Below are 26,252 nucleotides of genomic sequence, written 5' to 3'. Positions count from 1 at the left end.
GATGTTCTGAAGAGTTCCAATTTATTTCGATTAAGAATAAATTAAGATGTTCTCTGCCTAAAAAATAAACAAATATACCGAGCTTTCAGCTGCCTTACCGTAGCCTTTTAAGTGACCGGGGTATAAAAAAGAGTACTTTTAATTTTTTTTTTGAGAAATTAAAATATATTTTGTTGAATTTGTAGTCAAGAAAACTGACCCAGCAAACCGTGTTGGGGTGAATCGGTGTGAATGACACTTAGTTTATACACGGGTAATCAGGTAATATTAGGTATGAATAAATAAATTTGAATAATAATAATAATAATAATAATAATAATAATAATAATAATAATAATAATAATAACAATAATAATAAATCAATAAATTAAGTGCGAATAAACAAAATTATTCTAACAATAATAAAATTATAATGATAAATTCAATAATAAAATACAATACAATCAATTTATTAATGTCATGGCACAGGATGAGGTTGCCCTCTCTATCCGAGCCAAAGGCTCATGTTAAAGCAAAAGACAATGACTAAAATAGAGTATAAAAACAATGGTAACTAGTATAAGAAATAAACAATTCAAAAACTCATTAATAATTCATAGAGAAAATGCAAAAGAAATTAATGTTTAATGAGTGTCTTTATATCTGATAAAGACACAGCTAAACTTTTGGTCCAATTTTCTAGGCCAAAATAACCTCAAATCTAAATATTAGTGCAAAAATGAGTTGATCTACATCAGAAGATTTTTAAGCCGTTCAATAAATTCGCAGTTCGTGTTTTATCAAGTCTAAAACATTCGGCTGCGCCTCGTGTTTAAAACTTGATAAAACACTGCTGCTCATTTATTAAGCATTACTTAAACTACGTTGGAACGGTTGATTTGGTTGAAACCTCGCAATAGATGATGTTATCAACCTTTTCCGGTTTCCAGCAATCGTATCAACCGAAAACGGTATATCCCAATAGAGTGCGACCTAATGGTTATGAGGGTCGTAAAGGGGGTTATAAATTCCCTTTTCCCAGCCCAAAGTTTGCCCAAATCTTAGTCACAGTTCTATTGTTCTATTGTTCAGTTGCCCATTGATTTGATTAAGAAGTTGAGAATTAAATAATTATTCGTGCCTCATTCAGACCACCAATTTCTCAATACAACGCCTGGTATTACTCGAGGCAAGAAAATAATCACACTTAACTTCTTAATCATACTTGTAAAGACGCGAAACAACGCTTGGAACACGATAACTTGCTCAACGTTTTATTCTGGCATACTTGTGAAGACGCGAACCCACGCTTTGAACATAAAACCTCGCTTGACTTTTTATTCATACAAGTTTGTGAAGACGCGAACTAACGCTATGAACTTATTATTCATACTTGTGAAGACGCGAACCAACGCTTTGAACTCGAAACCTTACTTAAATTTTTATTGTCACTTGCGAAGACGGGAACCGACGCTAATTTGAACTCGAAATCTAGCTCAACTTTTTATTCACACTTGCGAAGGCGCGAACCAACGCTATGAACGTGAAATCCCTCTTAACTTTTTTTTTCGTTGCGAAGACGCGAACTAAAGCTTTGAACATGAAATCTCGCTTAACTCTTTATTTGTTGTGAAGACGCGAACCAACGCTTTGAACTCGAAATCTTGCTAAAATTTTTACTCACACAGGTTTGTGAAGACGCGAACCGACGCTTTCAACTCGAGATCTTGCTATACTTTTATTTCACACTTGTGAAGACGCAATTAAACCAACGTTTTGAAAATGAACCCTTTTTGTTATAGCACAACTAAAGTAAGGCGCGCGCTCTGATTGGTTAATTTAGCGTCTAATTTTTTCCCATGGGTGCACGCTGACGTATGCCTTCAACCTGAGTGCGCGCGCTGAACTCATGCGAGATGGCACAACAAAATGTATTTTCTCAATTTTCCTGTGAATTTGAAAAGCTAAACATAAGAAAATCCATCTCTCCATAATGGTGAACGTCTTTTTAGGCATAAGACACGTCTGAAATAATTCAAAAGTTTGTTTTTTGTGTTTTCCTTTACGTATTCGCCAGCGCTTACGCGAGCACTACACGCATTTATGTAAATGAGCGCACGCACTATTTCCTCAAAGAAACTGTGATAAATCGCTTAAAAGTTGTGCTATAAAACAAATGGTATACTCCATAGCGTACACTATTGAGTTATGGATGTACTTGGGAGGCTTGCTAAGCACTTAAGAAGCTAGAGTCACACGAGGCGATAGCCGAGTGCGACTCTTTTTTACGCTTCTTTCGTGCTTAGCAACCTCCCGCGTACATCCACAACTTATTATAACAAAGCTAGCAGAGCCGCGCAATCAAATTCAGTATACGTAAGCGTGCTCAAAATCCCGATGGAGCACGCTGATGACGTAATCTCACTGAGAAAAGCTCACACGCTGTGTTTTGCGAAAGCGATGAAATTTTATCTTTGGTTTATGGAAAGCGAATCTTTTCAATATTTTTTCAAGGATACGAGCTTCAAGGTAAGCTGTTTCTTATCATAAAACGGAGAGCAAAAGGGAAAATATATTCGATTTCGCCATCAATCTTGTGAGTTGTGTGTGTGCTTTTCTTCATTCAAACTGACAAACAACAAAAACTAACGCGCGAGTCTCGAAGGACGAAAAATATTTTTTCACGGCCCTAACGTGGAATAATTGGCCAACCATGAATTACAACAGTTCGATGGAATTAAAACAGGCAACCAAACGAAAGTTTTCGCGTTTTAAGCCGTACACCAAAGCGTCAACGGCTCTTTTTTGATTTCGACCGCTCGGAGAAAATAAAATTCAGCGAACGACATCGAAACCACCGTTTTAAAAAGAAACGTTTATTTTCATTACGGCCCTTCTACAAAGCAACCACGTATGAAATCGGTTCAGAAAATATTAAAAGCTAAGCATGAAACCGAACTTTTTGACTCTTTTAACCCTAAACGAATCTGCTCTCTACATGTTTTGCTCGCTTTGTTTGTTTTCTCACACGGTCATGAACTCGGTTAGTTTATTTTTTTCGCGTCGGTTTGGATGCACAATTCAGCCGGCTATGTTATAAAAATTGGTTCATGCTTTAAGCTGTGCACTATCGAGTTATAGAGCACTTGGGAAGTTTGGAGAGCACTCAAGAAGCAAGAGTTACGCTTCTTAAGTGCTCTTCAAACTTCCCGCGTGCTCCATAACTCGATGGTGCACGCATGAACCAATTGTTAAATACTGTATGAAGACGCGAACCCACGCTTTCGAAACTTTCGAAACTTTACTAAACTTTTTATTCACACTTGTGAATACGCAAACCGTTGCTTTGAACTCGAAACCTTGATTAACTTGTTATTCACACTTATGAAGACACGATACGACGCTTTGAACATGAATCCTTGCTTACCGTTTTATTCATACTTGTGACATTAAACCAACGCTATGAACATGAAACCTCGCTTAACATATTGTTCATACTGTACTTGTGAAGACGCGAACCCACGCTTTGAACTCAAGACCTTACTTAATTTTTATTCACTCTTAAAAGGACGCAAACCGACGCTTTGAACTCAAAATATTGCTAAACTTTTTATTCACACTTGTGAAGGCACGAACCGACGCTTTGAACTCGAAATCTTGCTAAACGTTTTATTCGCACTCGTGAAGACGCAAACAACCGACGCTTTGAACTCGAAACCTCACTCAACTTTTTATTCATACAAGTTTGTGAAGACGCGAACCGACGCTTTTAACTCGAGATCTTGCTTAACTTTTAGTTCACACTTGTGAATACGCAAATCAACGTTTTGAACATGAAATCCCGCTCAACTTTTTATTCGTTGTAAAGATGCGAACTAAAGCATTGAACATGAAATACCGCTTAACTTTTTATTTGTTGTGAAGATGCCAACTAAAGCATTGAACATGAAATCGCGCTTAACTTTTTATTTGTTGTGAAGATGCGAACTAAAGCATTGAACAAGAAATCCCGCTTAACTTTTTATTTGTTGTGAAGATGCGAACTAAAGCATTGAACATGAAATCGCGCTTAACTTTTTATTTGCGGTGAAGACGCGAACTAAAGCTTTGAAAATGAAATCCCGCTTAACTTATTATGTGTTGTGAAGATGCGAACTAAAGCATTGAACAAAAAATCGCGCTCAACTTTTTTTTTGTGGTGAAGACGCGAACTAAAGCTTTGAAAATGAAATCGCACTAAACTCTTTATTCATAGTTGTGAAGACGCGAGCCAACACTTGAACATTAAATCAAGATGGCAGCTTTTACTTTTGATTCAACATTTGCCCTACCAGCCACCCGAGGGTAACTGTTTGCACCGGACTATAGCAGTACCACCTCCCCTGGGTAATTTTTTTTTATCCGTCGGTCTTCCGATCGTTCAAATCTCCTGCTCGTATGGTAATTGAAACTTTCAAAAAATCCCGCGAGTATTTAGATGCTGTTACCGCCATTGTTCAAAAATGGCCATATAGGGTCATTTTCAGGTCGTAAAACAAAGCCTATTGTTATCAAAGTAGAGCCTCTTTTCTTGATACAAGTTTGTTTGTGATTCCCAGTCGCAGTCATTTTCCAGTGAAAATTTGCCCAAATACCAGTTCTCATTTTACCCCTTCAGGCCCCTCGGTTATCAACAGTCCTTATAACCGAAAACCGTTGGGAAAGTGATCTAATGGGACACTTCAACCATGCAAATTAACCAGAACTGGTTGTGGTTGAAACGGTTGATCTCAGTAGAACACGACCTGAGTTATTTCGTTTCTGTGATGTGAAAATCGCTTTCGCGAGAACCTCATATTTTCTTTTACAAATGCCTTTAACGAAATAATACTTTACTTAAAGACACAAAAACGTCAAAAAGTTCATACATTACTGTAAAGCAAAAAAAAAAAAAACAAAACAAACAAAACAAACAAACAGACAAGAATGGTCGACATGACCGCGGGTAAGAATGAGATGGTTTGGATCAAACAGACTTTCAGTTAATTCAGTTTACTTTTCAAGAAGGTACAATTCTATTTTAAACGAGAACTGAAGGGATAGCCGACGGCTGTTAAGAGAAATTGAAGTTTTTTCTTCTTGCAAACTATGACTTGAAATTGTGACAGGTACTCGGGTTCGAACTGAAGCGTTTCCATGAAATAGTCCAGCACCAGTAAGCTAAACTTGTCCACAATAAGGCTAATTTTAAAATAGTATCTACTTGAACGACAGATAACACTGAAAAGTTTAGTTGTTGTCTCAATTTATACATTTTTCGAAAAAAAATTCCTCGCTAAGAAAACTGAGCATGTTTAAACTATGTTTAAGTACGCTGGTCATTCTGCCCTTATGTTAATACGATGAAAGTGCAAAGAGCGTGACTTTAAGCTCCTCCCAAATTCCGAGTTGTCGCAAATGGCGATGTCCCTTTATTCTCTAGTTAAAAACTGCTTAAATCAATAAAACAAGCAACTTGTTTGTGTTAGTCTCATCTACAAGAAATCGATTAAAAACTAAGAACTAATTTTCCTTTTCCCGTGTCCATTATTGCTTAAATAAGGAAATGAGCTATCTTCCATATCTTCAAGGTCAACGATTTTCGGGTCGTGCTCGACAAAGCACAACATTCTTTTACCATTTTTATGAATTATTTGTCAGGTGAACAGGATTTAGTGACAACAGCGATAAAACGGAACAACAGTTCACTTTGCGCTAAAGACGACATCTTCAAGAAGCGTTTAACAAGTCTATAAGATCTAGTGCTGGTTTGTGGTCACTCCTGTTGCCTTTTACGACTCTTACTTTCAATGTATGTAAACTGATTATTAACTAATTAAGTTATTTACCAGTTTTGTCTAGGATGTTTTAGTTTTATTTATGTTCGTGGAAGAAACTATTGATTTCGATTAGGAAAAATGTTACAGGACATAATTATAGTGACATATTTACCTGCACGCTGAAGTTAACACGTAAATATTTATCATTGACTCTTTTTTTTTTTTTCCCCATACATCATAATCGACTTTGAGTAAATGTAAATACGTAGAATTTTTTGTCGATGTTTTGTGAAGACTTTTTTCACGTCAGTTAAATCACAGCGCCGTGAACTTCAGCTATATCTACCTGCTAACACACGCTGTGATTAATTAGTGGGGGGCGGGGATCATTTCAGAAGAAAACAAGTCTACTGACAGAAACGACTTTAAGCTAGTGTAGCGTCACAAATTTCACAAAATTTCACAATTTTTTTTGTCATTTACTCGAACAGTAATTTAGTCGTGGTGAAAGCTGCTGATTGAAGGACCGTCATGCAAACATCTAAGCTTATCCTTTCCATTGCTGTGATTCTCACGGTGGCGCAGTATCACTGTAAGTAGCTAACTTAAAATAAAATATATAAGGAAAGCCTCGAGTCATGCGGCCCATACTGCCGAAGCTTATCCCGGTTTCTATAGCATTAAGCGGCTGGGAGTATTTCTACTCCCCCCTGAATGGGATGCTAGTCCATCGCATGGTAACTCCCCTAGCATTATGTCGCCGGTACCCATTTTACATTACAGGCTTGCGCCCATTGAAAGCCGTCCCCCTTGAAAAGTGAGGTACCCATGAACCTTAGTGGGCATGGCGCCTTGGAAACGAGATGCAAAAGCTGCCGCCAGTTTCGGTTTCTTTAGATCTTGAAGTGAAAAATTCCAAAATGGGAGTTAAACGTTATGCCCCCCGAGTTCTTTAGAGGACAATGCTGATAGAAATAAAGCAATTTTGCAAGTGACGGCATGCTCTTTTTATCCAAGCGTACACCTGGGTGGAGAGAGGCACTAGCGGTAAAGTGTGTTGCCACACAACACAATGACTACGGCCAGGGTCGAACCCGGACGGCTTGATCCGGAGTCCGGCGCACTAACCATTAGGCCACCGCGCCTCCCCAGCTAACTTAAAAACTAAACATTCAAACCTAACATTACAGTCGAATTCCGATTTCTCGAGCCCCCAATTTCCCAAACCTCACAATGACTGGAACTAGAAATGGTTTCCCTTTGACCCTTTTCCCCGGTAGTCAAACACTGTAATTGTACCCAAGATTGTCAGTTTCCCTTCTAGGTTTTTACTGTATTCGTACAAAGCCTCTTTTCTTTGTATATATAACCCATCAACACCGCTTATGTTTATAAATACCGTTTCAAAATTTTTGTTACCTAAGAATGACACTTTGCAATTGCTGTATAAAATATTTTATAATAAAAATGGGGAACAGTGATTTAAGGCCATATAAAAACTGGTCGTCCTTGACAGTGTTACAATTATTCACATGGGTCAAAAACTAATTTAAAAAAAAATCCGGATTGTTTTTTCCCCCCCCCCCCCCCCCCCCCCCCCTAAGTAGTAGTAATTAATCAGCATTGGAATTGACTGGAATCCCAGCTGGCATTCAGAGAATAGCAATGGGCCAACCAATACGCTTTATGTTACAGAAACCGCCATTACTAACAAAGACTACAGTTATAGCTATTTATCAACTTTAAAAATGCCAGAGTATGTTTTTTTTAGGTGAAGCCTCGCAAAACGGAGGGAGGACAAATGAAAAATTAAACTTAAGCGGGTTTGAGGATAAAGAAGATAAAAAAGAGCAAGAGAAAGGGAATGGTGGCTTCCGAGCAACAGAGGAAGAACCAGAGGATTCAGTTCAAGATGAGTCAAACAAAAACACACCGCAAGGATCTAAACAAGGTATGGTTTCTAAAAATACCACAAAACTAAATATCAAGACAAAAAACAATTACAGAAAATAAAAATACCCTTACCCCCCAAAAGACCGAAGAAGACAACAACAAGCAAATTAACACCCACCAAAAAGAATTAAAACCAACTAAACAGAAAAAGGCCTTTGATATAAAATGAATATGCTTTGTGGCCAGTGAAAAAGCATTGGTTTTCCATTAATATTATTGCATGCAATTCGAAGCAGTTTGAAGAGTAATTAACTAACTAGTGACGCTAACTCGAAACTATGTGTGATTTAAAAAGTGGAAATAGTACTTTGTTATGACTTTCAACAGCAAAGATTTGCAAATAATTATGGTAAAGTAAGTTTTTTTCTTTCTTTTCGAGGAGGAAGTACTACGGGTGCAAAACGAGCTCTTCCCGCTTTGGCAGCATCAGTTTTAAAGAATCCTAAAATACAAGAAGCTGTTGTGGACAAAGGATTGGAAGTAATGAACAAACTGGTGGACAAGCAGCTGAGGATCATTGATGAAGCACAGGAGAAGGCTTCTAACTTTTTAGCCAAAGAGGTAGAAAAGAAATCGTAACCGGACGGAGCTTTACGAACTAGCTAGTATTAATGACCTCGGAGCGGTTTCAGAGTCACCTTAATTTTTTTAAAAATTGAAGGTGGCTCTGAAACTGCTCCGAGAAAATTTTTGTAACTGTGCAAAAAGTTGTGTGCTGATCCTTACTCAATAATCAAAAGTGGGGGTCACTGAGCTCGTGTTTGAGATATGAGCACTTAAAGCGAAAATAAAGGGTGTTTTTTAACAGCTTATACGGTTGCAATGGTAACCAGTGACATCATGAAAATAACCACAACTTGTTGAGCAATGATGGAAATTTGTTTGATATCATTATTGTAACAGGAAGCCTAAGAGCTGCAAAGTGCTGGAACCGTTGTGAGGCATCCACCTTCCAGTAATTACACAATTAAATCTTATTTCTCTACTTTTAATTTCAAGATCAAACTGGATATCATGCCTGATAAAGGCTGGAGCACCCCGGACATGTTTGTTCCCCCTGGGTACCATATGGGGGCATCTATCTCGGGCACGCCAAAGACTGAAAAGGAGGAAGGGGAAGTTCCGTATACCTATGCACCGGGAAGTGGTTTGGGATATGTAATGATGAATGGCTGCTGGGGAAAGAATTACACGGCAAGTGATCCATGCTACAACGCTAAATGGACTTCAAGTGTGTGTCAGGTGAGATATGATGGAATTACCTTCTGGATTGTCTTTCACTTTATCAGTTGTTTTAAGGACTTAACTTAAAAGGATGTCAGAATTCATTTAGTTTTTTTTTTTAAAAGTTATAAGATTTAGATGAATGGAAATCTAAATATAGTGGAACCACCCTTAATCATAACGAATTCTCTGGTATAATTAACAATTACACTAAGTTAGACTACTAGAAAAAAAAACTGACAATTTTATGCACTTTAAGCCAAAAAATCAACGCGCGCGCGGTTATGTTCCAAAAGCGAATGGAAAATAGTGGGAGAACCAATCAGATTTGTGAATTTCCAATAGAACACAGATGACTTTCTACTTACAAACGTCATTCTACAGCTCGTCAAAAGCTTCAGTTAAATGAATGTAACAGAACCCCTAAATAACGAAGTATGGCGAAACGAAATCCCCGTTATAACAAAATAAGACAGAAGCCCATGTCAACTAAAAATATAACTTCCCTGAAGTCTTGCCTAACTCACTAAAAAGAAGCAGTTGAATTGAAACTTATTGGCATATTGTCACTCACCGCTTTTCTTTTAGAATATGATTGATGGGGCAGCTTTTCTCGGTGTCGGTTTTGATGGTCGCGGAGAGTACAGTCCAGAATCAAGAAAAATGAGCATTGTACAGAGGAACTGCAAAAACAAAGCCACGTGAGTACCCATAGATCCATTGAAAAAGTTATAGCTGGTATTGTAGCATGTGGGAGGCGCGGTGGCCTAGTCGGTCACGCGCTGGACCCTGGTCGAGCGGCCCAGGTTTGAGCATTGGCCGAGGTTACTTTGTGTGCTTTCGAACAAGACTAATGCCAACAAGAACTTTATTTGCATCCCCTGTCATTTATTTGCCAATTACAGTTTATCTTCGCCGAATGTAACTTCCCGGGCGAGTTAAACGCTTGCATGGGTAAATAAACTGCGATGGGTTATCATGCCATCAGTCCAGAGGAAATAAAAACGTGATTCAGACGGAATCCGCCATGGACTTCGAGCGTTATTGGAAAAAACTATGTACCAAAATTATTTACACCGTATCGCAAACTTCTGTGTAACTGTTTCGAATATCTCATCAAGAGAAATCATTTCTATCAACACTAAACATCGAAAATAAATTATGAAGTTCCACTGAATTCCACTCGATGGCTTTTAAAGACAATTCTACAAGATAGCTTCAAGTGAGATTTGACCTTTTCAGTTACATTGTTCTTGTGAACTTGAGATTCATTTTCTCAGGCTCTGAAGGAAATTGTTGTTGGTGTTATCACGGATAATTGCTTAAATATTTAGCTTTTAAAACGGATAGAAAAGAACTCAAAATGATTTAATTTATTCTGGTACTCGATTTTTGTTCAACTAACTACTCGATTTCCACTGGATTCCGTATTAATCTCTTTGGTGCTCTCTGGAAGGGTCTTAACATTTCACACCAGTTAAATACATTGTTTTAAAGGGGCACTGTCACGGGGATTTTAATGCTTATCGGTAAAAAGTACTAAAATTTCCCAGTAGATCTTCTTGTACACGAAACTCACCCAGTACATCAAGATGGAGATATAAATTGAATTGTTGTTAAAGGAAGAATGGAGCCATAACATTTTAAAGTTTTTTTTTGTAGTCCACAAGGGCAAAACTTGAAAAAAACAGCCTGACTTTTTCAAGTTGAGATCTAAAGTTCCTGGTTGTATGACAATAATATCACTTGTTTATCGCTTCAGTACACTTTCATGTTGAGTTTTACCAAAATTGGACCACTATTTGTAGTTTCCATATGTCTCTAGGCTCTTTAGTTTTTAAGTGAAAGTGGCGACAGTGTCCCTTTAACCAGTTGCGGATCCAGACCTTCAGCTAAGTGGGGGGCCCGATCATCCAGTCCCTGGGAAAAGAAGGGACCCGCTCGCAAAAATAATTGGCCCCTCCCCTTAATCAGTCACTGTTAACAATCGAAACCACTTTGCCACTTTAGATATGACGATTACGATGTTCCCGACACCATGAATGTGCATGGAATTTATGATACTTCAGCCACCATGCATACGTTTGAGAGCCGAGGAGAATTCCAGAAATTTTTACAGCAAGAAGCTGGCGTGTCTGGATCGTATTTTGGGTTTTATGCCGGCGCCAAGAAGGCCTGGGGCAGCTCCCAGTCGGCTGCCAGCCAGCAGTACATGTCTATATTGGATGTTGACGTGGACAGGTAAGGAGATGGAATATTAGCAACCAACATGTTCTTCTTACAACCTTAGTGATAGACGGGTTTCAAAAATGATAAATTTAGTAAAGGATAGTTGGAAAGTGTAGCGAGCTGTGACAAGTGGAAAAAGGACGAGCAGGCTATTTGCGAAAACGCCCTCTCCAAAATCCTTAGCAATTATTGGATGAGGCAGAGTATGATACATGTATGAAGAATTATGCAGATCAAGGAGGGTGTTATCCGCCGAAGACGAAGGCTGAGGCGGATAACACCCTCCTTGATCTGCATAATTCTTTATATCATACGAAAGCCAAATTCAATAATTGTTTTATTATTCATTCAAAATATTTCCAGAACTCCAAATGCACACGTTGAATTTAATAGGGTTTTGACAGTAGGCAAAGTAGTTACACAAATACACAACAACGTTCGCTTTAATTTTAAATTTGATTTAAACTTTTTAATTTAAACTGTTTAATGTCGATATTTAGCACTTGCTTGAAGTGTTTATTGAGACTAAATCTGATGACACAAAGCGACGTTTTCGAGTACCGGTTTCCATCGTTCTTGCTTACATCGAAGCAGAATTTTCGTAAAACTGCTCCAAATCCTCTGTTGTGGCGGGATCAGGGATTTGTTCCTCTTGAAGTTATGCTTTCAAGCTGCTCGGCAGCAAAGCCGTTTTTGCATGACGTCAGCAATCCTCTGGAACAAGGTTGCGATCGGGTAATCATCCTTGGGAACGAGGTTGTGATCGGTTAATTTTTTATGTAGGACAATTGATGACGTCAATTGTCGTATAATAGGACCTTCTTCCTAATTTGGTCGGCGCTAGCCGGTTAGCTGGAACTAACCGAGGGTTGAAGCCAATCAGAAACCGAGAAAAAATTTGAATGAATAATAATGCAGACATAGTATTATATTGAACGCCGGAAAAATAAATGCTTGATAGTAACAGATTGTTCGTAAAACTAACAGTTGACCACGAGGAGGTTAAGAAGGGCAACTTTGAAATTTCGAGGACTATGTTTCAGCCGAGATTCTAGCAAGCCAACGAGGGATTTATTTATCCGATTAATTTCATCATAAAAAAAAAGACAGTGAAAATTATGGCGGCTTTAAACAATACAACTTGTTTGGTTAATTTATACCTAATTGTTTTCCATTTTGACTTTATTAATTAGTTAGGCCTGAAAAGGTAACTTTGTTCGTTAGTTTTGGTCTTGTCCATAAAATTGGGCCGTAGATATTAAGTTGAACGGGATAAATTGTCTGATACCCGTCGTCTGATGTTGTACCCCATTGTGGGTTTTGTCCGACAAGAGCGCAAAAAATTAATAGGTGGGTTGTAATAGCCCATAGCATGATGCGTACACCGAATTTGTTCAGTTTCACGACGGCACCACATACTGATCAAAACTGAACGAAAAGCTACGAAAAATGTTACCTTGTGTTGGATAACTATATCAAATGGAAAATTTCAAGAACTTGGGGCAAGAACTTAATTTTTCTTTTCATATTAAACTATAGGTATGAAGTTTTCATGGACGAAGTAAAGCCTGAAGATCTGAGCTTGTCGTTTCTGCGAGAATTTATGAACCTTCCAAACTCATACTTTGAAGAAGAAGCTCCGCTAAAATACCGTTAGTATATTAAAATCAGTGTTTTATTTTTATAAAGGTCATTTATTAATACAATTAGTACTTTTACGATCGTTTCATGAATACAACTCTTACTCTCGACTTACTCAGAACGAGTAAAAATATCCCATAATACTTGTGTGCGATATGAAACCAGTTTGACAGTTTTTTTGTAGTTCCCTGTCCGTACCCAACACCAAACACTGTTCGGAAACCAAATTTTTAAAAAAGTGTAGCTGTATTATAAATCTCGCATAAGGCATTTTATGTGGCAAATGAGTTGCTCCAGCACACTTCCTTCTTTCGTACTGTTGTTTTGACGTCATTGATAACATTGATCGATTGTTACTTTTGATGAAGTTAATATATCTTAGCGAAATATCGAAGATTTATTTACAGTCAGTTACGACACTTGCACTCAATATCCCGATCGTAAGTTCAAATCGGAAAATGCACTATGTGTGCACGGTTATAAATTAAACCAGGCAACGTTAATGAAAAACAGAAAAAACACCTTACCTACTGTCCTCTTATCATCCAAAAATACGAAAACTGTCTGTAATGTGTACAAAACTAAAGAAAACTATTGTATGTGGTTTTGCTGTGAAACAGAAAACTTCATTCAGAGATGGGGAACCCACTTTATCAAATCTGCCAAGTTTGGCGGAGAATTGGAAATTCGAAAGACGATGGATGCCGCACAAGCTGGATCAAAAACGCAGTTCTCCGAGACAATGGAATTTGAATACAAAAGCCTATTTGCGAGTGTAGGTGCAAAATACAAGAAAGAAGGAGGAGAGTCAGTGAAACAAGAAACCAAAACTACATCCACAGCAGTAGAAGCCAAAGGAGGAAGTCAAGATATTGCTTCTATTTTGTCTGATGTTTACGCGCCAACATTCAAGACAGAATTCAAAGAATGGCTGAAGTCGATCCCTCAATATCCGAAGGCGTTCAAATTTCAGATGAGCTCCATTACCGACTTAGTGAACTTCCGAGCCAACGACTTGTTCCCGGATGACAAGGTGTGTTCATGTTGAAACTTCTCAGAACTATCATTTTATAATGTTTACCAGCAGTAAAGAGAATTAAATTGCTAGGCTTCTTCTCTGCTATCTTATTGATCATGCAAATGGTCCGCGCTAGTTTTACGTTTCTGAATTGGTTATTTTTTTCATAGCTATACTTTACCTTTTGCAGTTTTAAATATATATTTCTTTCTTATTGTGGTGTAAATATAAATAAATGGGTTATTCTATTTACCATTTGCAGCATTGTTCTCCAAATTACAGACAATCACTAAATGCAAGCAAAACATGTACTGTAACTTTAGAAATTCCTAAGAAAACCAATCAAGACACTTGATTTTACTGAACTATGTTAAACTCAGGTAACCTGGGGCTGTGAGGGAAAAGCAGCAGAGCTGGAGACGGAGAAGGATGGACGAAAGTTCTATTACACTTATCCCGTTAAAGGGCAAAAGAAGAAAATCTATTGCAAGTATGACAGTCGTCAAAGCTTAGAGGAGGCGATATTGGAGAAAAGGACCAGCTTGAAAAGAGCAATTGAAATCTACATGGAAGAGGTAACTATACGGTTAAAAAAACATCCATGCACAACACAACTTCATTCAATTTGATTATTGCCTGAAGTGCCCATGTTTTGGCGGCCCACAAAAAATATCTACAAAAGTGTTCAGACGGAATGTTTCAGAAAGTCAAGAAATATTTATTTAAGTTGGACAAAAATCGAGTGCCAGAAAAATTTAAATCCTGTTGCGTTATTTCCTACCCTTAATAAATGGAAAAGATGTATTAAGTAATTATCTGAGATAATACGAACAACAATTTCTTGGTGACTAGAGACTGAGAAAATGAATTTGAAAGTTCACAAGCTACAGGCAAAATCTCACGGGTAGCCTTTTTGTAAAATCGTCTTAAAGTGGAACTTCGAAATTTGTTTTCGAAATTTGGTGTTGTTAACTTCTTTGCTAGTGTTGCAGCATTGTTTTAAGCCGGATTTACGACAAGTATTTACTTAAGAGTAAGGGACATACTACGTGTAATTTTAAACAAATATACAGAAGGGAGTTTCCAAAGATGTTCTATTTAAAAAAAAAATAGAAAACGTGCGAGTGGATTCACGATGCACTGATATAAAGCGGCCTAACCATTTTTAAAATCAGACCCCCCCCCCCCACCCCACCCCAAGAGCCATTTTCGATTGATTCTATATGTATCAAAAGGTGTTATGCGTCTCGTTTCGTTTTGATGTTTTCGTCAAGGGTAAGCGTTTCGTCGGAGCAAATGTGATAATGATTCTGTTTTGGAGTGAGCTGTTGAACGAAAAATGAAAACGGACTAATCATGAACGCATCAATAAAGGCTGGTTCTCATATGATCGCCCCGATCGTTTCTATCGCCTCTGTTGCTTCCAAACGTTTGCTTGCGATCGGGGCGATTATATGAGAACATAACAGAGACGATCGCTAACGTCTGCGATGATTGGGGCGATCGCTTCGATCGCCCGTGCTTTTATCCGGGCGATCGGTCGCAGACCGCATCGATCGCGAACGATTATATGAGATCTACTTTCACAGAGGGAGACGATTTAAAGCGATCCAAATTGTCCCATGGTGCATCAATATTACCAAGACCTACCAAGAACAGTGCGGAACTATACGGTATTATTTCTGAAAAGAATGCTTATCTCATCATACAACACCATGATCAGCAAATTACAAAAGTAAAATTCTCTGCCACCCAGTAGAGGCTCTTGCACAAGCGTATGAAACGTTTCAAAATCTTCTTTAAATATTTCGTTTAGCTTCTCTTTCCCTTTTTCGCCGTAAAACGATAATAATAAGAACATAGGAGGGCAAAAGGTTTGCTCTTACATTGAAGGTTGCCATTGTGTTGAATCTAGGGCTTAAACGATTTTTTTTTATAGGCCCTCGCTCATACCAGGCGATCGGGACGATCATATGAGAACCCCCGATGGCTTTCAATCGCTTCGACCGCCAACGATCGTCTCCATATTAGCAAACGATCGATGCGATAGAAAGGATCGGGGCGATCATATGAGAACCCGCCTTAAATAAATCGATGAAATGAGAAGCATTGACGTTGAAGACTCCGTAGATAAATAAAGTACTGAATCTCGCTCCTCAATTTCGCGACTTTCGGCGTCGACTCAATGAATAACAATCAAAGCTTTCCTCTGTAAAGATCAAGAACATCGATTTAGTTTTCGCACTCTCGCTGTTTCGCTGTTTCGCCGCTTACCTTTGATATTGGTAGCCATTGTTCTTGCGTCTTCAGCCCATTCCTTTTTAAATGAGTACAAGTTTTGCTTTCTTGTTGTGGTTATAAGCTCTTCAAATCGTGTAACATCTAGCAGCCGCAACTTCTCGCAAACTCAGCAGCGCTTTTATCATACATGATGTGTCTTTGTTTACGGTAACCTTTCGAAAATATATTATGTATGCAAGACAGGAATCGTGAATTCAAATCACGATGGAATTTGTTCTCCGAGGTTAATTGGTACCCGTGGAGAAAACATTTTGTTATGCACAATTCTGAATTTCTAATATGAAAATTGCTCATACAGAACGGGGGCGAGAAGTCTAATTGTTTTAGTAGAAACTCTGAAAAATTGCAGTTCAAAGCCGATAATTTTATGTATTTTTAAGGTCTTTTAAGGTCGCGGTGGATACCTACAGCATGAATAAATTCATGAACCGAAATTTTGCTTGACCTGCATCTTTTAAAACGCTTATTTCTCGGCTGTTATAGGTGCGATTAAGCTCAAATTTTACAGAGACATAAAGAAATGACAAAAGATTATGTATGTAATCATTTATTGGGTAGATCGTACTTAACGGCGATGTAATAGCCACGTCAGTGCCAAATTGGGAAGAACATGATTTCGGTGGCAGAGTTTGTGGAACGACTAGGAGACAGCACACTGTGATATTGTCAAAAACTAATCAGTCAATATCTCTAGAGTGTCATAACAGAAGCGGATTTTTTAATTTAAAATTTGCCAGCAAGTTATGGCGGTTTAAATGCGCAAATTTTAATTTAATGCCTTCTACCTCTTTCTAAAAGCGCTCTTTTAAAATTCCGCCTCTGTTATGACACACTACAATATCTATAGTTTACCTATTCCAGGGTCCGGTGTCGTTGTCGGATGTTCGCCTTGAGAAATGTCCGCCCGACACTACTACCCCCACGACAAAGCCTACAACCCAACCGGGGAGGAGAAGGGATGAGTGGATGGACCAAAAAGTGGCGCCAAAATGGGAGCAACTTATCAGCAGTGATTCTACCTTCAAAGTGTCATTTGACATGTTGGATGATCTGATCAACCCATTGCACAGTGCTTTTAATATCAACAAAGACATGAAACGGAGTGTTCGTTACAGGTACACTTAGCTCTAATAACATAAATCATTTACTGGAAAAAGGTAGTCTACTTCAACTGATTCCAATCAAATATAATCAAATATACAAAAAGAATGTTGTTACATGATCACCAATATTAGCGACCTGCTTCCGAAATTCTTCGATCAACTATTTGGGTTAGCAAGAAAACTGAAGAAAGGTGAGTAGATGAAGATAACGGTTAGTCGAAGAGAATACAGACAAGTTCTCTTTGTCGCCAACAGTTTACCAACATGTTTGCCAACTGTTGTTGTGCCTTTCACACACACCACTGACTTGCGTTTGCCAACACGTCGTGTCGTGATAAGGGTGCTGGCCGTTCTTTGCATTTTCTCCATGCCCTTAGGGTGGATTTCCACTGAAGCGTAAATATTTACGTACGTAAAACGTAATTAAAAAAGGTACGTAGGCAAATTTCCACTGTCGCGTAAAACGTAATAAAAAGCGTTTTTTTTTACGTGCGTTGAACGTACGTAAATGCCCGCCATCCTGAATTATCAAGTTGGTGAATAGAGTGTGTTATTGGCGGCCATATTGGAGGAGTGAAACAATAAATTGTTTTTCCTTTGGGGAAAAAATCATTAACATTTTTATGCAAATATCTTGTTGTTTGACTCTTCCAACATGGCTGCCACGAAAACACTTTAAACCACTCGAGGCATTTTCTAAATTCTTCCGAAAGATACTATAAAGTAAAAACAGATTGAAGCGCCTTCCCGGATTATCAGTTCAAAGCCTACGTGACATGACGCCAGGCGTTTTCTTTCACTACTTCGTGTAATTTGGTTCTGTAGTCAGTTCTATAGATTATTGCTGGAAATGTTCGAAATTTCTCGATGAGAAGTGCATCTACATCTGAATGTTTTCCCATGTAAATTGACGGCGACTTAAAACAAAATGGTTTTCCACATGGTAAGTGGTGTCAAGTGACAAAATCCAAAAGTATGATTGGTTAAATCGCTGCGTAACCGCAGACAGCCGTGAAAAAAGTTAACTTTTTTGAAAACACTCGCGATCGCTACGTGCGTATACGTGCGTGTAATGTACGTAAATACCAAGAAAAAAACGTGGCATTGAAAAATCAGAGAACGTAAATTCGACGAACGTAATTGCGCGCGTAAAATTTCATTTTTACGTACGTTTACAATTTTTACGTACGTTAACGTGCGTCAACAAAAACGCGACAGTGAAAATCCACCTTTAATGTGGTACAGGTTAATAAAGGCATCGTTTTCGTGTACAATGCACATAAAGCATTAGTTTTTAAAGGTGGTTGTTTATCGTTAATATATTTAATGTGCGAGGGGTATTCAGTCGAAAGTACTGGGGTTAAGCTAGGTGATGAGTCAGTGACACTAAACGCTTTGTTAATTATTTCGTCTTTAAAACCAGTCCACTGATCAACAGTAGTTAACAAAGTTTTCTCAATAACAGAAAAGGCGAGTGGTACACAAGTGATAGCGACAATGCATTCCACATGTACAGCGGTTTCAGTGGTGTAATCAACGACCGTCGAAACCGCAGGATGAACATATTCGGTCTGACGTTATCCTACAATGAAAGGGATGGTAGTTTGTTCTTAGATGACGAAGGTTTCAAGTCCTCAAAGAAGGTGTTTCCTGCACTTGCCGCTGACATGAAAGGAAAAACTCTTGCTAGGGTTGAATCTGTAAGCAAGAACGAAGTACGCTTAGCCACTCAAGCATCCGCCAGTTCAGTGCCATGTCACGCAGAGTGGTCCAATATTCTTCGTATTGATCTTGTGGACATGGAAGGAAAATGCCTTCACTTTACTGCTGCGTCAAAGGGAACAGTTTATGTTGTGTTTTCTGCTTCTCCAAAGAACCTGAACGCACGCTATGTCGTCGAAATTTCTTCCCAGAAAGTCGTTATTTTTAAGGTATAACCATAGTTTAAGAGTTCATAGTTTAAGGAGTTCCCTCCCTCCCTCACTCAGCCACGCACCGATACCTCTTAGATTTTATTCCACATTAATTTGAAAAAATTCTCATTCTCTCTCAGGAAAAAGAAAAAGTTTGCAGCGTGCCACTTTGTGGCTAAGATGCTATTTTGGTGCATTTGTGTAGAATTAATTAATTACCATACTGTTGAATTGCGCAAAGCTCATCAAACGGTAACGATCTCTGCCTTACGATCGCTTGAAGGCTTGAAACTCGAAGTCACGGTCACCAGTAAAGCTGTTTATGGCATCCAGTACTGATGCAGAGTTCTTAATATTATGCTGTTTTGGTTTGCGTACTCATGTCTTATTTTCAACATTGTCTTAGGGTACAGCGGCCACAAGCACCTCACCTTCCACAACAGCTGTAGATGCCGTTGCCCTGGGAGAAAACGTGCTTTACGAATCGTACTTTGTGTGTATCACCATTTCCGGCACGGCAACATTGATCGAGTATGGCAAGAGCCTGGGCACAAAAGACGGTGGGATTGTCTACCTGAACATGATTGACAGAAGCAGAGATTTCGACATTCGATTTTATGCTTTTGGAAATAAGGATGAGCCAGCAAACATTATGGACGCCCATATCGTGTCACACAAGCGAACGGAAGTCACGTGCAAGGGAGAGACCGTGAAGGACGCGATTGAGAATTTATGCGCAAAAGATTGTCACAAACATTGCAATCCTGTTGCAGGTCAGTGCTTTAATTTTTGGTAAACTGTTAAGATCTCCTGACTGCGTTCAAAAAGCACGTTTTATTGATTGCATGATCATGACCAATTTTCGTTTTTTTTTGGCGTTTATTGAGTTCTCTTATAGGTTTAAAAGAAAAAAAACTTGTCCTTTACTCAACCAGTCAGGTAGAAAACCAGTCAATAGCAAATCGAGCTTGTAAATTTCTTCGTTTCGTAGAAAGTATTAGAACGGTTTTTCTCTTGAGTATATATATATATTAATTTGCTTTGGTTTTTGCGCTGCTACGTACGCTTTGTGCCTGGTTTAACTGAACATTCGCACCACTTCTCATCCAATGAGAAGTAAATCCTGCCCTTCGCTCCGCCAACAATTACTATGAGTATTAATAGGCTTGCTTGCCTTGTCCTTGTCTTTAGTGCTTTAGAAACCGATTACTTTGTTTTGGTTAAACAACACCCAAATGGCGGAAAAAGCGCACCAAATATGAACTTTCATTCAGACTTGGATTGAGTGGCCGAACAACACGCACGTTTGGGGATGTCAAGTGCACGCACGTTACCAAAGAAAATTCTGTTTCATTGGTTCAGACTGGCTCATGGAAATGCGGTGACTTGTGTTGAATAGCAAAATGGCGAAAAATTCGCTTCGACTCAGTTACGAATTTGATCTAATATCAACGTAACGTCAGTGTAAGTCAAGGGAAACACTGTGCGCATGTCCTGGCCAAACGACGTCCTGAGTGAACACAAGCTGAAAACTTGCGTCTTATTGTGTGACTCTGTTAGTCAAGGGCTTTACTGTGGGCTGTAACCTGTTCATTGCGGTAGCTTGGCACATTATGAGCGGCTAGATGTAATAATTGTTTATCACAGTCACCAGAAAACTCCTCTCACTATCCTCTACGTTAGCCGAGCTTAAATAAGTAACAGCCTTTTGATTTGTTTTATTTTGTAGGCTGCAAAGCACCGAACAGCGACGAACAGTGCTACGTTTGTCGAGTTGTCAAGAAGGCAGGCACGGACCAATGTCTTGAAGAGTGCCCATCAACATCTATGATAAACAAAAAAAGGGAATGTGTTGGTGAGTGTCCGAAAAGAAGCTAACTTTATTATAAACTCATCAGTGAAACAACGATGGGCTACTTTAATTTGGATGTGAGCACTGATATTGTATATAAAAATTATCATAAAATGTCAAAACGTATTACTTGAACACAGACGTTTCGGGTGTATTACCATTAAGTTCTATTCGGAAACCGTACCAGAAAAACCTTGGGTGATATTTTTTTATTACGGACTTCCCTCTTGGTTAATAATAAGCAGTTGTGGCTTTTTTTGCACTTTTTTAGAATCTTACGATGCCAAGGTGGAGGGAGGAATGCTCTTAACGAAAGAAATCTCGGTCGGAGATGAACTCAGTACCTGTATGTGGTTAAAGTTGGGAGATGGCACCTGGACATTTCAGGAACAAGATGATTACGATGATTACGCTTTTCCAGTTTGGTTGAAAATGGAAGGAATGAATATGCTGACCTCTTTAAGGGGACAAAGGGGCAGCCTTTTCTTGATGTACATGCACGGTGGAATCTATAAAGAGTAAGTCACTTGTGGATTTATTTTAGTAAGAAATGAGTTAATGAGACCATAGTGTGTAAACATTCAGTATCTTTACAGTAAATGGTTTGAACCCAGGAGTATCAGTAGTTCGTATAGTGTGATCGTCCGGGTGAGAGTAGTTCTGAGAAGAACTGTTGTTGGTGACTGACGTTTCGACAACCTGAGCGGAAGTCATCTTCAGAGTCAAGTGAAAAGTTGTTGTCAGTCGATGATGTTATAAGTCTGGTCCGTTGAAGTTGATTGGTCAGTTCAGCCGTGATGTTATTAGCTTTAAGACTCGTGTAAAGTTTGTCGGCAGTAATTGGTCAGTTTCGATCCGTCTATTGTCAGTCAAATTAAGTTGTTCTGTTCTGTTCCGTCTATTGTTAGTCAAATTACGTAGTTCTGTCGGCGTTTCCTTTGTCGGTCTTGTTTACGTTGTGAATAAGTCGTTTGTAAGGTGCCGGTAGTTGTTGACATCTGTTAATAGGCGTCTGTTCTAAGTTTGTGTACCAGCTTTCCAGAGTCAGTCGTTGAAAATAGTTAGTACTGTAGGTTAGGCATTCAGCAGAGTCCAAGTCGATTTTGTGGTTAGTAAGTCGATGGTGTTCAGAAATGTGATTGTTCACATCACCATTTCTTGTCGCTCCTTTGTGTTCAGTCAGTCTCGTGTTGAGATTTCTACCGGTCTCTCCTATGTAGGAGGCCTGGCAGTCGGAGCATTTGATCTTATAAATCGCTCCCTGTCTGTCGTTAGGTTGGTCTCTGTCTTTAACGTTGGTCAGTAAATGTTGTAGCGTAGATATAGGTTTGTGAGCTACACGGTTATTGTAGGGTTGTAGGATCCGCGCAATAGTCTCAGAAGTGCCCTTGAGAAAAAACTAATATTTAAGATTTTATTTTGAACTTGGTTGTCTTTGCAAATGAAAGGGTTAATTAATGAGCGAGACCTGCACGTAAACATCATATGTTTATAGTAAATAATAAAGATGGTAAATTTTAAGATCGGTAATAAATAGTGAAGATGAAGTTTTCAACATGACACGAGCATGGGACAAAGAAAAATTCTGAGTCCCCGACGGGAATCGAACCCATGGCCTCCCAGATACATATCAACCTAGTAAATGGCCCAGCTCACAACGAGTCACTCGTAGCTCAGTTGGATAGAGCTCCCAACCAGTCTGGGAGGCCATGGGTTCGATTCCCGTCGGGGACGCAGAATTTTTCTTTGTCCCATGCCCGTGTCATGTTGAAAACTTCATCTTCATCATACGTTTAGTCGAAACATAAGGTTGTAATGCATAAATCGTATCGTCGTTATGTAGGCCGTAAAACCCCTATATCACTTTATCCGTACCCTTTTTAAAAATCAGTCTGATTGAAAAAGTCCTCTTTTATAAGCCTTTTATTGCGGGCGGCCGAGGGCCCCCGTAATCCTTATCTCAACGTTGATATTACGCATGCGCGGCATGTATATAGCCAATTCTGGCCCGATTTGTGTGGACTTCCATTAAGAATGAATAACACTCATTTTAAGCATGCGTAATTGGATACTCGAACAAGAAAGATGGCCGTCGCTTTGACCAGTGTACTTAGTTTTCAAAGCCAATGTTTCGCATCATTGAAGTGTGAACGTCCATTTAAAAGTTTAAAAATGGAAAGAAAAAGTTTTAAAGAATACTTAATTCTCGCTATGATGTCAAAAGAAGAACAGCAAGCGATGAAAACCTGTTTCGACGAACTTTATTTGAAATTCGATGCGAACCAACAGTGGATTCTACCATGTTCTTTTCACGTGAATAATCGACAAATATTGCAAATATCGAACTTCGTTTTTGAGTTGTTTCAAAACATTACCTAGAAAGCATATACCTTGCGTCGTTGATACGAAACAAGCGCGGGCTCCAGGCAAGCGCGGGTTTTTAATAATTACATAATGTATGAAATGCAGGAATATTGAGTAAAATAGTAAATGGGAAGCACTTATTAGCCTTTTTTGGGGGGAAAAAGAAAGAAAAAACACTTGGGCAAAAAAGATTGTGTGCGTGCCCGCCTGGGTGTTGACTAAAGACATAGGTACGCAACGCGTACATGTGTCAAGAAATGTTAATGACCGCATTCTAATTGGTTGTTCTTGCAAACTAAGGTTCAACCCATGCATCTTGCATAGGTTTTAATAACTTTAGGTAATAACCGAGGCGTAAGTATAAAAACTATAGTTAGAGGAAGCAGAGAAGAAGTAACATTCTTAGTAGCCGTGATGTGACCACAGGCAGTATTTTCGAGAATTGAATTGTTACACGTATATAGAGGATGATACATGATTGCGCGGAGATGTAAAATTTATCTTCCAGTTTTCAAATCGATAGCTCACAAGTGAGCGCAGGGAACGAGTGAGATATCGATTTGAACACGAGAAGAGAAATTTCATATCTCTAAGCATTATGTAATATTTTGTTTATTATAAAAACCTTCTAATAACGAAGTTTTTGAGGATTTTCTGAAGATTTCCGACAATTTTCCAAAGATTTTCAAAATGTTGTCCGAAGGTCGTACGAACGTTAACCGAACTTTTTCCAAAAAAATTCCGAAGATTTCCGAAGATAGCGGAGATTGCCGGAGAAGATACGAAGATGTTTCGACTTAATATCGATAAACTTTGGCTCATTGAGCATTGAAACGTGGCAAAGCTGGGAGCTGATTGGTCAAAAATGATTTCACACATGTGTGGATATGATTTTTATCCACACATGTGTGATACCACTTTTATCGATTTGCTGCCACTCACTACTCACCACTGCATTTTATATAATAAAAGATTTTATCGTACGCGTGGTTTCTCGGCGTCAAATTTGAAAAGGCTTAAATTGTCTTTGCAGCAAAAATATGGTAGTATACTACTTTATTATATTTTTGGTTCCAGACGAAACGTGGATTTGTTTAGAGACAAGGCATGGCACCAAGTGTGCACCTTATGGTCAACTAAGACGGCCGCCTGGTCAATTTATCTTGACGGTAAAAGAGATTCGTACGGAATTTACAACGACTTCATAGGACGAAGGTTGGGCACTTTGGAATTGGCAAGGTCAGGATCTCGAAACAAGATGCTTATGACACAATTCAACCTCTGGGATCGCGTCCTCACTAATCAAGAAATCGAAGAATTTGCGAAATCGTGCAACCACGGAGTAGGAAGCTTCTTGTCGTGGGCTGACTTGTACGATGCAGCAAAGGCAAGTCGCTACATCAAACCGTCTTCGTGTCAAGCCAGCCCCCAGTCTGTGTCAACCACTGTCACACCAGCCCCAACAACTGCAACGACTACACAAGCGGTGACCACAAAAGCACCAGGCCAGGGAAAACGAGGAGTTAAAAGATATAACTGGTATGGACGTACATTCGGGTACCAGTGAAATATCTGGACTGATGTAAGGCTATCAAATGATTGTAACTAAGACATCATAGAGCAGTTTTTTAATTGAGTGTCGTAAAACCAAAATCAAAGTTATCATTCTAGCTGAATCACAAAGAACACAGACAATCCAGTAAACCAAAACCAATCAAAACTCGAAGCAAACACATGTAGCCGACACGAAGCGCGGGAAAACGTGTGTGATCGAGTCACGATTGGTTTTGGTTTTACTTCTGATTGGCTGAAAAAGAGAGTTTTAAACCAATCACCGGGGGTAGTAATGCAAAACCAATGCAAACGTGATTTTCTTTCAAGATCTTAGTGGTACAAGTAAATATCGGTGTTACTGTAATTGATGCTCTTAAGAGTTCTAATTTATTTCAATAAAGAATATATGAAGATTTCCTCTGCCTAAAAAGTAAACAAATATATTGAGCTTTTAGCTGCCTAACCGTAGCCTTTAATGGGACCGGGGTAAAAAAAAATCCTTTTGATTATTTTTTTGGGAAAGTAAAATATGTTTTGTTGAATTTGTAGTCAAGAAAACTGACGCAACAAACCTATAGCTGGGGTGAATTGGTGTGAATGATAGCTAGCTAAACAGTTAATCAAGTAGCATTAACTAAGTATGAATTTATTTTTTCGATAATAATACAATACAATCAATTTATTAATGTCGTGGCGCGGGATGAGGTTTCCCTCTCTATCCGAGCCAGAGGCTCATGTTATAGCACATGACAATAATTAAAAAAAGAGTATAAAAATAATGGTAACCAGTATAAGTAATAAATAAAGATATATAAAGCCTAACTGTCTTGCTTTCACTTTCTTAAAAAGAACGTTAGTCATTCTGACTATAACAACCAGATTTTCGAAGGCTTATATTTTAATCCCTGTAATTGTTTGAGAAATTTATTCTATGCCTAGAAGAAATTACCGTCCCCCTGCAAAACTATCTCCCTTTTGAATGCTCCTTTTCGGAAACACCAACCACGTTGGTTGAACAAGGTTGTGGAAACACGTATCTCACCCCGATTCTTGCTCTCTCCGACGAGTATAGTCACCCCTCATCGCGCACTACTACTTTGAGCAATACTCAGCGACTGTGCAGACTCGTACTCAATCATTATTTATGTCAATTTTGGTTGATGAGACGCTGGTTGTTATTATTTCGGGTAGAGTGAAGTGTCATGGAAAGAGACATCAAAATGACGATTCAGGTGATGCAAAGTACAGTCAACTCTCTCTTAACGGACACCTCTATAAGACGGACACCTGGTGATGGTCCCTGCCGTAATTCAGTCATTTTAT

The 26,252-nt window shown here is 38.8% G+C and overlaps 1 protein-coding gene across 1 annotated transcript; it reads left to right on the top strand.

Annotated features, from left to right (window-relative positions):
* The first annotated feature begins 5,767 nt into the window (after positions 1-5,767).
* LOC144643293 (uncharacterized) lies at positions 5,768-25,743 on the top strand. Its single transcript, XM_078502494.1, has 16 exons — positions 5,768-5,809; positions 6,277-6,369; positions 7,549-7,728; positions 8,110-8,291; positions 8,730-8,972; positions 9,543-9,655; positions 10,965-11,195; positions 12,723-12,835; positions 13,445-13,857; positions 14,223-14,417; positions 17,005-17,258; positions 18,712-19,177; positions 19,566-19,932; positions 20,889-21,014; positions 21,283-21,529; positions 24,453-25,743. The coding sequence occupies exons 2-16, from the start codon at positions 6,309-6,311 to the stop codon at positions 24,940-24,942; spliced, it is 3,681 nt and encodes a 1,226-aa protein (XP_078358620.1). The 5' UTR covers positions 5,768-5,809; positions 6,277-6,308; the 3' UTR covers positions 24,943-25,743.
* The last annotated feature ends 509 nt before the right edge of the window (positions 25,744-26,252 follow it).

The sequence above is a fragment of the Oculina patagonica genome, chromosome 2, assembly GCF_052425735.1.
Source record: "Oculina patagonica isolate OP01 chromosome 2, crgOcupat, whole genome shotgun sequence".
NCBI classification, from domain to species: domain Eukaryota; kingdom Metazoa; phylum Cnidaria; class Anthozoa; order Scleractinia; family Oculinidae; genus Oculina; species Oculina patagonica.
The sequence above is the reverse complement of the archived record's forward strand: the minus strand, read 5'-3'. Positions and strand labels throughout refer to the sequence as shown.